We start from the raw sequence: 18,767 nt of genomic DNA on the forward strand, positions 1-18,767 counted from the left end.
GAGTGGGCTCTGCCTCGTCCCAGTGGCCGACCCCTGACTGCAAAGGCAAAGCTGATCTGCTCATCATTTTTCTTCCTTTTGGTGTCAAGGACAGCTGGAGAGCTCACAGTCAGGGCTATCAAGGAAAAGGGCATCAACGGAGTCAGAAGAAGCAAGACCACACAGAGGACACCAATATCTCTGATCCCAAGCTGTGCCCAAGCCCTGACAGCAGAAAGCACCCCATGTCCCCAGGTCAAAGTGTCAGGGGCCAAGGCCCACAGACCAGGGTCAGAACTGCTAAGAAAACAATCTATGGTTTGTTTAAAGGCAGGAGGCTCGCCCTGGGAATAACATTTACATAAGAAATAGCAGTGGCATTGCAAGTTAAGCTTGTTTATTTTTTTTAAGAAGCAAAGTCTTGTTTGTGCTGGGGAAATGCTGCTTTCCCAAGTGCCTTTTCACTTCACCCCAAATGCTCACCTCTCCACGGGGTCCCTGAGCATGACAATCAGTTTGGCTTGTGGCTGAAAGGCGTGAATGAAGTCCTGGGTCAGGAATGGCGGCTCCCCGTCTGTGCTGTTGTCGTAGAAGAAGGTCCAGGCATTGTTATCCCACATGGTGGAGGCGCTGGCCTCCCCTGGAAACAGAAAGCCCCGCAACTGAGCAGCTGCCGGCTGGGGGCTGGGGTGCTGGCTCCCACTGCGAGTGAGCCAGAGGCCCAGCCAGGCTCGCCTGCCTCTCTCTTCAATAGCCATGGCAGATGAGCCGGTCAGCCATGGCCAGCAGATGGACTCCAGGGAGAGGAGGGCCAGCGCTCCCCCCACCACATGGCTCCCGCCCCCACCCCAAGGACCTCTGTCTGGAGACTCAGGCCATCCACAGAACACCGAATGTCCTCCGCCCCCAGCCCATCTTCCAGGGTGAACAGAAATACAACCATCACCAGCACCCAGACCCTGCATTTCACGGTGTTTGGCCGCTGGCAGCGCACAGCTCTATGGCATTTGGAAAGCCCCTGAGAATGTACTAGACAGTTTCCTCTAAGACACATCAGGGAGCAAGGAATAGTCTGGGGACGCCAACCCTCTACAGGGAGTTGGGCACAGCTCGTCTGTCTTCCTGACTCCCCAGTGGCTGGTCGCGGGTACACTCTAGGACCCAGCAAGAGGAAGACCGCCAGAACCTCAGGGGCCTCAGCCTCGCATCTGTCTCTAAAAGACCATCTGTCCCTGCCCACCCCCTCCCCTGTCTGCACACAGCTGGCACTCACTCAGTGCTGGCTGGTGAACAGACCCCAGCCCGGTTATCACCGTCCACGTGACCAAAGGATGAAAGAGCTGAACGCCCCAGAGAACAGAGGTAAGGCCAAAGCAAGCACTGGACAAGGCTCCCGCCGACACTGAGCCAATCCCGCTTTCTGGTTTGCTTTTTCGTGTTTGTTAGGCCTGTCTTCGGAGATTGAGAAAGAAAGGCAATCAACGCTTCTACGCTCGCTTTCCTGAACGGTGCAGAGGCTTCTCTGACAACCTCCAAATCACCTCCTCGGGGAAATCCCAGTCAAGGCACATGGTCTCGGTTCTATTCTAGCCTTTCCCCTCCCTCTCTGGTTTTAAAGTCACAACACCCTCGGATACAGAAAAGACCAGTCCATCGGGAGGCCTCTGAGCATCTACTCACAATGAAAAAGAGAACGTAAAAGACAAGTGCAGCATCTGAATCTAGACTGGCACCAGTTATGTCAGCTCTCCAAGGGAACTGGTCCAGAGCCACAGAGGCATGTGTCCCTTGTGTCCCTCTGTCTGTCTGCCATCTGTCCGTCATCCATCCCTCACCCACCTGGGAACCATCATTTGATGTCTAATATGCACCCTGCTTCGTGTCAGGTGCTGGGACAGATGAGGGAAATGAGACAGGCATGGACCTCCCCTCTTGGCCCTCGTAGTCTAGGGAGACAATTCAAGAAGCCATCAGTATCACTTGAGGGTGCTAAGAAGAGTTAGGGCCAATGCCCCACAAACAGTCAGGGGCCTTCCAACATGCCAAAGCCCCCACCCCATGGAATCTATCCACCTGGGTCCTGAGCCCTGTGTGCCTCTCACTGCAGAGGAAAGAACCCCTCTGACCCGTAGCCATGGTGATGAGACCGTCCATCTCTGCTGAGGACCTAACAGGGGAGAAGGGCTAAGGCAGAACTGAATCCTGCATCAGAGTTGGGCAAAGCCTAGAACTGGCCTGGCCCCAACAATCCCATCTTACAGATGTGTCTACTGAGCCCAGGACAGAGGCCTGACTCTTCATGTGGCACAGAGTGGTGTCACGGGTGGTGACAGGCAGGACCAGATGTCCACTCTTCCTCTGCCTCTGCACCTGCTCATCATGCCACAGGCTGCCACGAAACCCACCCAACTCTGCTTGAAGTAAATATCAGTGTGGTACTTTTATTTCTTCTTCTTTCTTTCTTTTTTTTTAATCTGGCAATAACTAAAATTAGGAAACCAAACAAAGGCTTTCCTTTTCATTCATTATCTAAGTCTTTGTTTCCTGCCCCTGTGTGAATGTTTGTAGCTCTTTCATAGAACCTGAGACTTCTCCCAGAAGCACATGTCATATGCATTATGGCAAAATATTAATTAGACTTACCGTTTGGGGTGTTCGCCCCTGATTTTGCATTCATAAATAAGTAACGGCCAATTCATACTGCAGGTGGTGTGGGGGGAGGTGGGGGTGGGTAACAATCTCACTGGCTCCCAGTGACTTATTTCTGAGTTTGAAAAAAAATCGATCCTTCAGGTTTGGGGCACATATGCCTGCTCTCTGGACATGGGCATGCAGGGAGGAGTTCTCATTGAGCGGGTGATCTGAATTCATCCTGCTCATTCAGAGGCTCATTTAACCTGGGGAATCAAAATATAATAGATCTAGGAAGACAAAAAATTAGATCACTGCCTCAAGTAACCAGCTTGAGCAATATGTAAGATTAAATGTCCATCTTTCAGAATACATCAGTCTGCCTCATCCAGTTAGATATGTTAGAAAAATAAGTCCAGAGATAGAATGCGACCTGATGACCAGAGTTAATGACTTGTTTGGGATACTGGAAATTTGCCAAAAAAAAAACTAGGTGCTCTTACAATAAAAAACATACAGGCAACTATTCAAGGAGACAAACATGCTAATTTGCTGGCTATGGTGATCATATCAAAATATCATATATACACCTAAATATATGCAATAATTCTTAGCATAAACATATTGGTTTTTAATAAGACACACTTGCATTTAAAAAAAAAAAAGAAAAGAAAGAATTAATCAAACAACCTCATTTTGAATGCAAAGGGCCCAACTGTAAAAGACCAAGCAGGGTCTTTTAATCAGCAATTAGTTCAAAGATGCTACACAGAGTTCTGTCCATGTCAGGGAATTCATCCTCCAGCCTCATGCAGCCCCAGTGACCCAGTTATCAAAGCCCAGGTATTAAATCAATGACTAATTGGTTACATTTTATTTTGGGGGGGGGAGGGGGTTCCAGGGATTGACCTTAGGAACACTCAACCACTGAGCCACATCCCCAGCCCTATTTTGTATTTTACTTAGAGACAGGGTCTCACCGAGTTGCTTAGCACCTCACCGTTGCTGAGGCTGGCTTTGAACTTGTCATCATCCTGCCTCAGCCTCCCAAGCTGCTGGGATTACAGGCAGGCATGACTCTGCCTGGCTAAATGGTTGCATTTATGATCCCCCAAACTTAAATCAGTAGATTATACAAGAATCCATGTCACATACACCTACTTAATTTAAGTAAAAACAGACATGGAAACTTAAAAAAAAAAAATGTCATTTCAGCCATATTGAGTCTGCTTGGAGTTACAAAGTGGACTGAGCTTTTCTGCTTTGTAGTGATGTTTCAAATGAGGTGAACATTTTACACAGGCATAAGAGTGATAGCCCGTGGGGAGCTGGAGGCTCAATGGTCACCTGCAGCCATTGGCAAGGGCTCTGCAGGTGAGGCAGAGCTGAGCCAGGACCTCAGAGAAGTCCCCCCAACCCCGCCCAGCCCTCGGGGCCACGCAGACACCGTACCAATAATGATTTTGTTCATCTCGCTCGGCTCCCTTGCTGAGCCGGCCTGCAGGCCCTGATGGATCTGGTGTGCGGCCAAATCAAAGAGGTCCAGGTAATCTTCCACAGGGTAGCGGTCTCGCAGCCCATCTCGGAGGCGGACAATTCCTACAGGAGCCAAGAAGCCAAAGTTACTCAGGACAAACTGTCACTGCTAGGATGGTGGCTTCCTGGAGAATGACCTTAGACGGGATAAAGGCCCCCAGGGCCCAACTGCAGCAGCAAAAGGCTCAGTCCAGGTACGCATCAGAGGGGGACCTGGGTGGAGGGGGGGCTCAGCCAACTGGCTGCCCGGTTCCAAGGCACACATCCTTCATGGGGTGGAAGGCACCAAAGGATGGGGACCCACTGAAGAGCTACAATGTGTCTAGATGGTGGGCCAGAGTTCGGGACTGGCTGATGTGTGTACCAGCTGAGATCCTAACGTGTCCTGGCAGCTCCAACACCCAGGACACACACAGGGTAGCCAGTCAGGAGGTGACACCCTGTCCTCTTCCTTTTGGTCACCTACGTGTTCCAGTAGTGTGCCATCGGTCCAAATGTCAAGAGCCATTGATCTTCCCCTGGGTGGACACAGGTTCTGGGATCAGCCAACTTGGCCCTTGCTTTAAAAATGGGAAATTTCACTTGTGAACATTTAAAACACACCCCCAGACACCACAGCCGCCCGGGTTAGCATAAGTGGAAAGAGATGGGTCAAAACAACATGAGCTTCAAGGTGACCAAGCAGCACCAGCGTCCCAGGCATACCCTGTCCTTGCCTCTCCTGCCAGCGGCAAGCTGGTTTGCATTAAGGGGAACAGTGGCCCAGAGGGGAGTGTACCCAACAGCGGGGCGTGGGCTCAGCATGGTGAAGCCTTGGCTGCCACGCAGCACTGCGAAACCACAAAAGAAACACACCTTCACCCGCCCCAGGCTGACAGCCAAAGGGTGAGACCAAACATGGGTCAGGAAGCACTCAGAAGCTGGTCTAAGGAAGACTCTTGAGGTTCTCTCTAGGCAGCCTGGTCCTCATGCAGAGCACGCCCTGGGGCCTCCCAGACTCTGGCAGACAATGGGCCGGGTATCGCCCCTTAGCTCCAGTGACCAAACGTCTCCTGGCAGAAGGGAAAGGTCACCAAGAGGAAAGAGTGACCGCAGGGCCACAGGGTGCTTGGGGCTGGGTCCACAGTCAGCCCTGAGGCAAAGCAGGTAGAAAGCAGGGTCTCAGTTGTCTCAGTGGCACTTGATACTTGTGCGGCAGTCAGGGCAGGCCAGAGGAGCTGAGCCCAGGGCAGCTGCGTCTCCTCCACGTGTGGGGGCTCCAGGAAGCAGCCCAGAGCAGGTGCTGGCTACCACTGCCCAGAGGTCTGCTAGTCCCTGGCCCGGGCCCAGGCCCTCCCTGCTCAGTGCAGGGGTCACCTGCCAGGACTCTTCAGGTTGGGAAGAGCTACCCGATCTGCACTGTTCCCTTGCCCTACCCTCAGCTGGCACGTGGCTGGGGACGGGTTCCAGCCCTTGGTGTGGTGATGTTGGGTGACGGGGCCCTTCCGAGGTGCACAGGTCAGGGAGGCCCTTCCTGGAAGGGATTAGCGTGGGTCTCTCATGAGAGAGTGTTCTTTAGGAAGCCAGGCCATCCCATCGCTTGGCCTCTGCGGCACATGGCCAGTTCCCTTCTATTTCCAAGCTATGTCATCTGCAGCCAAGGGGCTCTCCTCAGCAGACCAGCGCCATGCTGTGTGGACCCTTCAACCCTTAGAATCCTGAGCCAAATAAATCTCTTTCCCTGTAAGCGACTCAGCCTCTGGTATTTTGCTACAGTAACACTAAACTGACTGAGGCAACTGTCTAATAAATGGCCCACCTCCTCAACAGCCGCGCCCTGCCCACTTCAGGGAAGGAATGAACCAGAGGGCGGCTGGAAGGAGCCACCAAACGCACCAAAGCGCTTCCGGGTCCACCAGTGCGGCTCCTTGATGGCCGAGAACTTCACCTCCGGGTGCAGCCGCAGGCGGTCGTAGAGGTCAGTGGTCCCGCACTTGGGCTGCCCGATGATGTAGAAGTGCGGCAGGCAGCGCAGGCGGAAGTGCTTGCCGTGCGCATGCGACAGGTGGCCCCAGAAAGCCTTGCGCAGCGCATCGAAAGTGGAGCGGAAGCGCTTGGAGTAGAGCACGTAGGAGTTGGTCAGGTAGGGGTCAGTGGTGTTCCTCCCCGAGAACTCCTCGTACCAGCAGGGGCTCTTGCTGTTGGGCAGGAACTTAGAGGGGATGACTGAGAACATCTGCAATGAGAAGGAGAAAAGGGAGAGCGGCCCCCAGGGAGGAAGAGTTAGCAGAAAGATTGCCACCACCATGCCATCACGCCCCAATCCCCGTGTGTGCTCCAATCTGAACTGTGTTTGACAGCGATTAACAGCTAAACTTGGTAGGCAGCCAATGACTATGTTTTCTTTTTCCCAAAATAAAAACCAAAAAAAAAAAAAAAGGAGAGAAAAGAAGATTAAATGAAGATAAATGAAGATAAAGATTTAGTTAAAATCCATCCTATCATGATGTATCTCTCCCACACACATAGCAATCTAAATTAAATAGTTGGGATCTTTCTTGTTGGTCGTACATTTAAATAGCATCAAAACATCCATAAGCATAGAATTATTGAAAGTGAAACTGAGCCTAACTTTAAAATTCCAAATGATGGCCACCTACAAAACCAACTGTGGCCACCCCGGCTCGGTTTCAAGCAAGAAGTCCTAGAACACAATCATGAGGGGGGCGGTCCTTAAATATTTCTAGCTGAGCTGTTCAGGACTTCAAACCCCCCTTCCTGATGTTCCAGACGTGAGCAGACAGTGCGCCCTGATCGGCAGCCTGTCAACTCATCCCCACTATCCTCAAGAAATGTTCAGACATTTTCCTTCTACGTTCTCCAAGATGGGGCTGGAAGAGGAAGCAACCCTCTTTTAAAGTCCACCAGTGGAGGTCAGCGAGAGGCTACTCACATGCAGCTCCTGCCTCCTGAGGTCTTGCAGGTCCGGGAGCTGCCTGGTGGTGAACTCGATCCTGGCGGTGATGCTGCTGATGACCAGCTGGATGCTGGGATAGTCCTTGACGTAGGACACGTTATTTACAGGGGGCTGGTGGTGATGCTCCTTCAGGTCGCTTGGGTTTTCACCGTCCAGCAAGCTGGGGTTGCTGGGGAAGCCCCCATAGTGGAAAGGAGACGAGATGAGAAGCTCCTGGTGAGCCCCAGAAAGGATGTAGGAAGCCATCACCAAGGTCATTATGACCAGTCCAAACACCAGGCTGCATCGCTTCCCCTTCTTAAAGCGCAGAAACCCGCCCCAGGCCTCGTTCCCTTCAGTCCTCACTTCGAGAACAGCCAGCAAGTTCATCTGCTGACTGTCCACGCGAAGCAGGATCTTGTTTTCTCCTTTGCATGCGGGGCACGCCTGGTGACTCTGGTGGGGGCCCCCTCGGCAGCTGACCTGCTGTTTGTGTGCGTCGTCGGCTAACAGCTGTAGGCAGCGGTTGATGCAGGGCCTCATGGTAGTGCCCTTGGACTGAGGCTTAGCCAGCCATGGGTGAGCCCCAGGGAGTACGGGAAGCCTTACGGATGTCCTGCGATTACATCAGATGGTGGGAAGGCAGCAGAGACAGACGGAGACACGGCAGGAACCAACGGGGGAGGAGGGGGAAGCACATGCTTTGGCTTGACTCTACAAGGCAGCAAGGGGAAGTGACCCCAATGGTCATGTTCTACAGGAGCCACGGCATCAGGAAGGCGGGGAGCGCTTCTGCCTGTCCCTCAGGTTTTCCCCATCACACCACGAGCAGTATCGCTGGGGAGTGTGGGGTCACGCCGCACATCAGGAGCGCTCATGATCTTCTCCTGCAGCCACGGACTGGCGCGCCATCCGCAGAGTTGCCCATGAGGGTTTCCACGGTCACATCCTGTGTTCCTTTGGGATGTTTCCTCTTCGTGGGGAGAAAGCTCTTAAAAATGTCCAATTACCTAAATATAAAGAAAGAAGACTGACTGGGTTACATGGTAAGAGCAAGAGCCCGGGACGCTCTTCCAGCCAGGAATAGCTGTACGTTTCTCTCTTCCTCTTCTCAATTCCAGCCAAGCCTGCTTGGTCTCAACCAAGTCGCAGAATCATACAGGAGAGAGGGAGAGGTTTCGAGTCCCCGCACTTGGCTTTGGAATTCAATCTCTGCCAACAACTGTGGCCCAGCCACCAACACCAGCAGCAGCACGTGGGACGCCTGGTTCTGGGCTGTCCCCCACCCTCCAGTGTCTCTGCCTTCCTACTTCGACTAAGTTAAGGCGTTTCCACCCCAGGGCTCTGGACTATGAACTGGAGGGACAAATTCAGATATTAGTGCCTCCAAGTCAGTGGAAAAAGCTGAAGAACAATCAGGAGAACCGTTAGGATAGGAACACAGAGAAATAGAGCCTTTCCCTCCCAACAGTATCCACGGTCTTTCGCTGGAGCTAACCTTTACTATCAGCTTCAGAAGCAAAAGTTAATGAAAATTTAAAACAATGAAATGATTCTCTCCTTCAGCGGAGTGTATCATATAAAAAACCATTTGGCTTTAAGTTATTAAGCAATTAAGTCCAACGTACAGTGTTCCCCTGAGCAGCGAAACACTTCAGGTCCTGAAATAATTTTCCACTTCCGTCATCCTAGGGAAGACATGATTCTTAAAGATCCATTAACACAGTCCTGTGGTTGTAAAATGTATTGTTGCCCAAAGACATTTCTTTGTAGATGTCTTAAAAGGAGCACCGAGCGAGCAAAACAAAGAGGCCTACTTGGTTTCTCACCATGGTAGATCCCCTTACTGGCTGCGTGGCCTTGAGCGAGACATCCCACCTCTCGGAGTCTTGGCCACTCTCTTATAAGTTTGTAACAAGTACTGAATTAGCTATTATATGTTTGCATAAAGTCTAACACATATTTAGCATAACATAAAAGGTATGTAACATTGATAACCATATCATCAATGATGATGATAACTATTATGATTTAAAATTGTGATGAACACCAAGGATATTTGAAATGCAATCCCAAAAGGAAGACCCTCTGCCACATGATCTTTCCTTAGTGATTGACAATCCTCTCCTCACACACCCCTCAAACAATCCTGTCCCCAGAGGCGGCATCAATCTTCCCTTCATTAGAGTCTCCTTGTCCTGGCTAGAGGTCGGACCAATCAGAACTTTCCAGAAGAAACCTTCCCTGTGTTCTGCGTGCCTGTGTTCTGCGTGCCATCAGTAAGTATTCACGCTCCCATTATTCGGAGAAAAGGTGAAATGGACAAAATGACATGGGATTCGTAAAGCGGGGCTTTACTATGCTAATAATGTCTGTGTCACAAGGAAGAGAATACACAAAATTTGCAAAACAGAATTAACCAAGGAATTTTCATAAAGTCTCAAGGAACCAGCATGAGAAGAGCTGGTGAGCACGGGCTGAGAGGCTGGGGCAGGCGCGTGGGCCGTGAGGTTGCACAGAGGGAAGGTGGGAGGAGCTGCTCCCAGAGCCAGGCCAGAAGGCCCGGGCTCTGGCCTCTTGTGTCCCCCAGGGCAGCTGGAGGGCATGTGGGGAGCCTCAAGCCCAGACCTCTGCTTGAGCTGGCTTAATCACCCCTGACCCATTACTTGGTACAAACAATTCTTCCAAACCAAAGAAACAAAAGGGCAAGATCCCCTACTCGGAAAGTCCATCACTAAAGCCAAGAAAACATTTTCTCACATGCCGAAGTCCAGGCCACAAGTGGGGTCAAAATGAGACTCAACCAGGAGCTCCGCGGGAGGGAGTCTGCACCCTGCAGCCTCTCTCTGCAGAAGGCCTAATTAGATTCTTTTTTAAACAAACAAACAAACATGGGCTTTGAAGCCTCAGAACAGGAATGTACATAATCTGGACCCCAAAGAATGGGCAAAACATTCTAACCAAGAGCAAAAGTATCTTATTCCAAGCAACATAAATAAACTTGGGAAGACAGGCAGGCAGATGAGGGACGAGGCCTGCTGTCTACTGGGCAGCTGCACCTTGCAGCCAGCGGAGCTCCTGCAAGGCTGGCCTCTGACCACAGAGAACGGCCACAACTGGAGGTGTGTGGAAGCCCTGGGAAAACACTCAGATACAATGTACTCTCTGCTCCTGTCATTCATTCATTCATTCATCCCTTCACTCCCTCCTGGAAAAGGTCCTTCTTCAGGCATGCTCAGGGGTGGGGCCTGAAGCCACTGTAGGATGCGGGTGTGTATACATAGAAATACACACTTGGCCTCCTCCCAGCCACAGTTTCTGAATCCTTGGAGTGCTGAGCGTCCAGGAAGCTGGAAGCATGGTTTGCCACTCACCAGCCTCTTCCAACAACACATGAACTTATGCTAATGAGGTGACCCTCAGTGAACATCTAGGTGTCTTCAGGGGAGGGACTGGTCACCAGAAAGACAAGCCTTGGTTAGAAGCTTGGAACTTTCGGCCCAGATCCCCAGGTTCCTGGTGGGAACCTGGGGATTGAGGTCATAGCAGCAGCCAGTGAGGTGATCGTCAACTAATGCTACGATAATGGGACCTCCACAGAAGCCCCTAAAGGACAGGGAGCCACGGGGTTGATCGGGGTCATGGACATGCAGAGGGACAGCAAGGAACCACCTCCTGTGTTGTGAGACAGTCCTCCTGGGCACGCCCTGGTATCTGTCCCACTGTCAGCTCCTGAGCTGCCACCTCTGTGATACACTGTGCTTGGCGGGAGGAGCCCTTTCCTGAGGACCCTCAGTCACTCAGGGGAGTTACAAATCCACACAGGCTGCTGTGGGAATCCCCCACCTTTCTGGCCATTTGGACATAAACATGTGCCCTGGGGACCCAGTACTCCTGGCTGGTGCCCAAAGTGGGGCGCACTTGAGCCCATGAACTCCAGGAAGTCGTGACCTCCAGCTGCAGTCAGGAGGTACATAATTTGATGGTGTTGGAAACACCCCTGGGTGTCCTCTTTGAGGATAAAAAAAAAATCTTAGATTTTACCAGAACACACAGCCACTGTGTAGCACATAAAATATGCCTCCGTGCAGGTGGGTGAACTCCCATCTCACAGCCAGGCCAGTACCTGGCTGGTGCCCGTGGGAGCGAGCGAGAGCCCTGAGTTCAGGCTTCCAGACAAGCCCTCCCGTGAGTGAGCTGGTGCAGAGGTGGCCGAGAGGGGCGCTTTTCCCTGGCTGAGCTCTGTCCCACCTGGGACACGTATAAAGAAGGTGCGTGTGAGGTAGCCTCGGGCACGATACAGGCTGTGAGGACAGACAGGAGGAACCCAGGAAGTCCACAGACCGGGTTCTCACTGCACCCTGCCTGGGCTAGCCGATTCCATGCCCAGGGCACTGTCCCCCGCACTGCAGGACATTGGACAGCATCCCTGACCTCTACTTATAGATGCCAGGAGCACCCCTCCCCTTAGATGTGACAACCAGAAACGTCTTCAGACGTGGTCACATGTCCCTTGGAGGGCATAGTCAACCCAGGCAAGAATTGCCACTGGAGGGGAAGGAATCCAAACACAGGGTGACCAGAGAACTAACATCAGGGGGGACACCCAAGCTAAAGCCTGAATGACAAGAAGGAGCCAGTCCCAGGGAGACCAGAGGAGGCGGAGCCTATGGAGAGAAGCCGGGGAGTCCAGGCCCCTGGGTACTCCTGGAGGGCAGACCTTTAGGGGCATGGGCTGGTGGGGCACAGGGACCCGATGGGTGAGGAGGCAGGGGCCAGAGCTCGGCTGCCCTGAGGGCCAGAATGTGGAAGGGAGGCACACTACATGTTCTTTCAAAGCAATCTGTACAATACGTGTAGCCATTTAATAACTCAGTAAAGAAAAATTAAATCATCAAATTACCACGACTATGCAGGAAGGAAAGCAGATTGCAATCATGATCCATAACTGGCCTCTTCCACATGCCATGGATTATCCCACGGGCCATTGTTCAGAAGCCTGGCACTCAAGGTGTTCTTCCTTCAAAAGTACGCAGTGCGTACCCCTGCACGCCACCTGTCTAGAATGTCCACGTTGGTGCCAGCGGACCCACAGTACACAGGGCACTCGGCATTCCCATGCCCACATCAGCCCCCATCCTCAGGTGTGCATTTCAGCTCGATGGCTGCCCAGCTGGGCTCCATTCTGTGCCCTATGGGTGCAGGCCCCTGCTGCAGGAGCCCGGCGCCACTGTGAGATCAGATAGCTACTCCCCAAATAGAAAGCCTCCAATTACTCACCTCTGCTTGGGTGCCCCTGTTAACCTGTGCACCCCAGGCATCATTAGCAAGCCATTTATAACAAACTTGTAATTGAGAGACCCAGAAATACCACTTCAGATGAAGTAATTGAATGCCCCCTCAGTGGAAGATCGATAAAGGGCGTCCAATTTCACCCCAGGAAAAACTTATTAAATTATTGTAGCTATAAGCTGATAAAGCAGAAGAAAGGTATATGAAACTTCAAAGGAAATCTGGACAGATTTAAATAAATAGTTTCATTTAGGTAGAACATTTAAATCCGCCCTCCGGGGAAAAGGAACAAAATAGCTAATTATATTGTTTTACTTTTATATTTTAAGGGGGAAAATCCGATGATTCTTAATTAACCTTTACTAAAACACAAAGCCTCCTTCAGATTGGGACGTCTGGATGCTGGCGTCTCTCTTTAGGCTATATATATGGAAACACATTTTTCTTTCAAGGAATATTAATCAAAAAGTAGAGCAAGAAATATTTTTTTACATTTAGCTCGAAGATATCAGAAGGTTGTTGCTGAGACCCAGAAGAAAGCTAACAAAACCAAGGTTCTGCACAAGAATCTCAGCAGTTTCAATCATACACCTGGAGTTTGACAATTTTGAGCATATCATGGTCATTAATCAGAACAAAGCCACACTCCCTGATTGACACTCACCAGCCTCTGCATGGTGGAAAGGACACAGAAATCACCCAGATCTGAATTCCAAACTCCCATCTACCTAGGGACCTCGACAAGTCACTTAAGCTATCTGGGACTTTGTACTCCCAGATGGCATCAGGGGTCAGCAACAAATCCCCCACAGTGTCTGAGTTAAGAGCCTGAAGTTTGGAGCCAAGGTGCCCACGTTTGACCTTGAGCAGGACGTTCGACCTCTCTCTCCCTGTCTCCTCAGATGTGATAGGAAATGATCACCAGATCTCTATTGTCTCATTAAATGAACTAATTCATATAAAGTGCTTTAAAAAGTGTCTAGCCCATAGTAAGTATTCAAAAACGTTAGCTAATATTACAGAAGCTTCGTCCTGGCCCACACGTATTTGATAAACAGTAGTTTATAGCTATTTGCATTACGGAGCCCCGTTTATTACTCCATATTGATTCAGGCCCTTTGCCACATGAATGGCTTTGTAGTTCCTTCAGCAAAAGGAGAGAAGTAGCCCTTCATCCTCTGGCTTGGCTTGGGCGACTTGCTTTGGCGAACAGAATGAGGTGTAGGAGGCCACGTTGCCAGTTGAAGCCCTTAACATGGGCCCTGTGTGTCCACTTTTGCCCTCTGGCCTCTGTGCTTGGTTGGGCCGAGAGGAGAGTGAGAGGTGAGTGGTGCAGGGCCACCTGGTTGAGCCCGACCAAGAGCTGCTGGCCCCCAGCCCACCCCAGCCCACCCCTATGGCCGAGGAGAGAAACTGAAGGACAGCTGTTCAGAGTCACTGAGCTCGGGGGGTGGCTTGTGACGCCATCAAAGCTACAAGATCTGCTCTCCTCCAGGTTATGGAGACTCTGCAAAGTTAACCTGCAATCACTGTAGGTTTATGAGTTCCAGAAAGTGTGTTTGTATGGGTGAAACACAGCAGGAGCAACCCAGGCCAAAGTGATTCACCCACGATGCAGGGACCGCATGGAGCCAGCTCTTGTTCCCTAAGGAAGCCCGCGTAACACAGAAGCTCGGGCGATGCTGGAAACCGAGATGGGAGCCAGTCCCAAATCAGGATGCAGCTGCCCAGACCCTCACACCACATTATCTCCTGACAAGTGTGTGTTTATGAAAACCGCAGCTGTTTTGTGTCAGTTATGGGGACAACTGACCCCACTCCCCACCTCCGCCTCTCTTCAGAGTTTCTGTCACTTCCTCCTTGCTCCCTCTCCCTGAGCAAGCCCCTCCCACAGTCCTCTCCATCAGTCACCTTGCCCTAGATCATTCTTCCTGACGCCTGGGACACCTTATCTGTGCTTCGTCGGCAGCAAGGATTCTCTAAGCATGGTTGGCGAGATCTTCCCCGCTGGCCCAAAATGAGTGCCAAAAAAAAACCACAAGCAGATTTTTAGTTATTTTTAAAGCACACTTAACTCTGTAATGAGTTCATCATCAACCTTATTTTTGTTAATAACAGCTTTCCTGCATGCCCTACAGCACAGGAAGCATGCTCCAGGTGACCATCCCATCCATCACCATTGCTATAAGAAAGAGCCATTCGGGCAGAGGAGATAACTGCATTGAAACCAGCGCGACAGGTGTGTAATCCCCTAGTCATCTCTCTCCACACAGCGGGGAAACCTTAAGGGCCCCTCCCAGCTCTCCTGTGAACACAGTAACCAGACCGAGGGAATCAGGAGTGGCGCTGGACTCGCGACGCGGAACTCCCGGCTACCGCTCCCACCAGTGCTGACAACTGAGGGCTCTTGCACCAGCTACCGGGGGCGTGGCTACAGGAGGGCAAGCAAATTCGCTGGGGGATCTCAGCCCCAAGCTCTACAAACTTAGGGTCTGAGGGAGGCAAACAGAGAGAGTGAGCCCAGGTGTTCATGAAAACAGGGCTCCCAGGAGCAGCAGACCTGGCGTGTAGCCAGTATTGTGGTGAGCGCCACAGGTGAGCACGGCCTGGCTTGAGGAAACACAAGACAAGGCCCTAGACACTCAGGATTGGAGACCCGCCCAGTCTAGGAGAAAGAGCTGCTGCACAGTGAATGGTTCCCACCTACTGAGAGGAGAAGCTTGGCCCAGTGGGCACAGCTCCACCTACTGGAAGAGAAATTAATAGAACTCTAGGACTGCATTTATTATTATTATTATTATTATTATTATTATTATTATTATCATCATTTTTTTCTTTTTCTTTTTTTTTCTTTTTTTCCTTCTTTTTCTTTCATTTTCAATTTTTATTTGTTGATGTTCTTTTACTTTTTTTCAATGTTTCTATTTTTTTTTAATTTTTTTATTTTATTATTATTTTTTTTTTAATTTTAATTTTCATTTTTTTATTATCATTATTATTTTTGTTAATTTTTTTTCTCGTCTTTTCTTTCTTTCTTTATTATCTAATCTTTGTTATTTTTGTTCCTTTTGTCTTTTCATTTCTTTTCAATTTTCTTATTCCCCCTTCCTTGAATTCTACCTGCCTACTCTCATTCTCTTTAGTGACTTCTTCCCTTCCCTTCTAATATCTTTCCTCTCAAGCATCAAATAAATCTATAAGAGTAAACAGTAACTCAGCAGTCAAACAGAACAAGAAGTAACATGAGCTGCATAAAAAAGCAAGGAAGAAAAGGGGTACAAACAATGAAGGACAGCCTAAATATTCGGGAGGACCTAGAGTCAGCAGAAAAATGGTCATATAAAGAACTCAAGGAATACCTTAGACAGATGGAATGGAACCTTAAAGAGGAGACGAGACAGCAAATCCAAACAGTGAAAGAACACTTTGAAAATGAATTACATAAACAGATAAAAGAAGAAGTTAAGCATCTTTATCAGGAGATAGAGATTATAAAAAAAAACCAAACAATAATTCTAGAAATGAAGGAAACGATAAACCAAATTAAAAACTCAATTGAGAGTATCACCAACAGAGTGGAGCAAGTAGAAGCCAGAACGTCAGATAATGAAGACAAAATATATCATCTTGAAAAGAGCCTAGCCAACTCAGAAAGGCTGGTTAAAAACCACGAGAAAAACATCCAAGAGATATGGGATAACATAAAAAAACCAAACCTACGAGTCATCGGGATAGAAGAAGGTACAGAGATTCAAACCAAGGGAATGAGTAGCCTGCTGAATGAAATAATTACAGAAAACTTTCCAGAAATAAAAAAGGAAACGGATATACAAATTGTAGATGCATACAGGACACAGAGCACACAAAATCACAGTAGACCAACGCCAAGACACATTGTTATGAAGATATCCAATATACAGAACAAAGAGAAAATATTAAAAGCTACAAGAGAAAGGAGGCAGATTACATTCAGGGGTAAACCAATAAGGTTAACAACGGATTTTTCATCACAGACGCTGAAAGCGAGAAGATCCTGGAACAACGTATTTCAAACACTGAAAGACAATGGATGCCAACCAAGAATTCTGTATCCAGCAAAATTAAGCTTCAGGTACGACAACGAAATAAAAATCTTTCATGATAAACAAAAGCTAAAAGAATTTGCAGCCAGAAAACCAGCATTGCAAAGCATCTTGAGCAAAACACTACACGAGGAAGAAATGAAAAACAATAACCAAAACCATCAGTGGGAAGTGCCTCTATAAAGACAGAGGGTGGGGGGAAAGCTAACCATGGAGAAACAAACTAAATTAAAAAAAAAAAAAAGAAGAAGATAAATAATCAAACATGGCTGGAAGTACAAGCCATATATCAATAGTAACTCTAAACGTTAATGGCTTAAACTCTCCAATAAAGCGACATAGGCTGGTAACATGGATTAAAAAAACAAATCCAACAATATGCTGCCTCCAGGAGACACATCTGATTGGAAAAGACATACACAGGCTGAAGGTGAAAGGTTGGGAAAAAATATACCATGCACACGGTCCTCGTAAGCAAGCAGGGGTGGCCATCCTCATATCAAATAAAATCGACTTCAAGACTAACTTAATCAAAAGGGATAAGGAAGGGCATTATATACTGTTAAAAGGAACCATTCACCAACAAGACATAACAATTATCAATATTTATGCACCAAATAATGGTGCTGCGACGTTCATAAAACAAATTCTCCTCAAGTTCAAGAATCAAATAGACCACAACACAATAATTATGGGTGACTTCAACACACCTCTCTCACAATTGGACAGATCCTCCAAACAAAAGCTGAATAAAGAAACTATAGAACTCAATATCACAATCAACAACCTAGACTTAACTGACATATATAGAATATATCAACCATCATCAAGTGGATATACTTTTTTCTCAGCAGCACATGGATCCTTCTCAAAAATAGACCATATATTATGCCATAGGGCAACCCTCAGTAAATATACAGGGGTGGAGATAATACCATGCATTTTATCTGATCATAATGGAATGAAACTGGAAATCAATGATAAAAGAAGGAAGGAAAAATCCTACATCACATGGAAAATGAACAATATGTTACTGAATGATCAATGGGTTACAGAAGACATAAAGGAGGAAATCAAAAAATTCTTAGAGATAAATGAAAATACAGACACAACATATCGGAATCTATGGGACACAATGAAAGCAGTTTTAAGAGGGAAATTCATCGCTTGGAGGTCATTCCTCAAAAAAAGGAAAAACCAACAAATAAATGAGCTCACACTTCATCTCAAAGCCCTAGAAAAGGAAGAGCAAAACAACAGCAAATGTAGCAGAAGGCAAGAAATAATTAAAATCAGAGCGGAAATCAACGAAATTGAAACAAAAGAAACTATTGAAAAAATTAAACAAAACTAAAAGTTGGTTCTTTGAAAAAATAAATAAGATCGACAGACCCTTAGCCATGCTAACGAAGAGAAGAAGAGAGAGAACTCAAATTACTAACATACGGGATGAAAAAGGCAATATCACAACAGACGCTACAGAAATACAGAAGACAATTAGAAATTATTTTGAAAACCTGTATTCCAATAAAATAGAAGATAGTGAAGACATCGATAAATTCCTTAAGTCATATGATTTGCCCAGACTGAGTCAGGAGGATACTCACAACTTAAACAGACCAATAACAATAGCTGAAATAGAAGAAGCAATCAAAAGACTTCCAACCAAGAAAAGCCCAGGACCGGATGGGTATACAGCGGAGTTTTACAAAACCTTTAAGGAAGAATTAATACCAATACTTTTCAAGTTATTTCAGGAAATAGAAAAAGAAGGAGCTCTGCCAAATTCATTCTATGAGGCCAACATCACCCTGATTCCGAAACCAGACAAAGACACCTCAAAGAAAGAAAACTACAGACCAATATCTCTGATGAACCTAGATGCAAAAATCCTCAATAAAATTCTGGCGAATCGGATACAAAGGCACATCAAAAAAATTGTGCACCATGATCAAGTAGGATTCATCCCTGGGATGCAAGGATGGTTCAATATACGGAAATCAATAAATGTTATTCGCCACATCAATAGACTTAAAAATAAGAACCATATGATCATCTCAATAGATGCAGAAAAAGCATTCGACAAAGTACAGCATCCCTTTATGTTCAAAACATTAGAAAAACTAGGGATAACAGTAACTTACCTCGACATTGTAAAAGCTATCTATGCTAAGCCTCAGGCTAGCATCATTCTCAATGGAGAAAAATTGAAGGCATTCCCCCTAAAATCTGGAACAAGACAGGGATGCCCTCTATCACCACTTCTATTCAATATAGTTCTCGAAACACTGGCCAGAGCAATTAGACAGACG

At 48.1% G+C, this 18,767-nt stretch overlaps 1 protein-coding gene across 3 annotated transcripts in view; it reads right to left on the reverse strand.

Annotated features, from left to right (window-relative positions):
- Positions 1-18,767, reverse strand: part of Chst15 (carbohydrate sulfotransferase 15) — a 78,163-nt gene that overhangs the window by 22,037 nt on the left and 37,359 nt on the right. For all 3 annotated transcript variants that reach the window (XM_046448724.1, XM_046448725.2, XM_058580726.1), the window contains exons 2-5: positions 7,079-8,091; positions 6,022-6,361; positions 4,063-4,209; positions 463-619 (exon numbers count right to left, since the gene is read on the reverse strand). In XM_046448724.1, the coding sequence (XP_046304680.1) occupies positions 463-619; positions 4,063-4,209; positions 6,022-6,361; positions 7,079-7,624 (1,190 nt within the window). In that variant the 5' untranslated portion in view covers positions 7,625-8,091. The remainder of the gene's footprint in view (positions 1-462; positions 620-4,062; positions 4,210-6,021; positions 6,362-7,078; positions 8,092-18,767) is intronic.

Source organism: Marmota monax, unplaced genomic scaffold (assembly GCF_021218885.2).
Source record: "Marmota monax isolate L192 unplaced genomic scaffold, Marmota_monax_Labrador192_F-V1.1 WCK01_AAM20220418_F8-fsc00076, whole genome shotgun sequence".
Lineage (NCBI taxonomy): Eukaryota > Metazoa > Chordata > Mammalia > Rodentia > Sciuridae > Marmota > Marmota monax.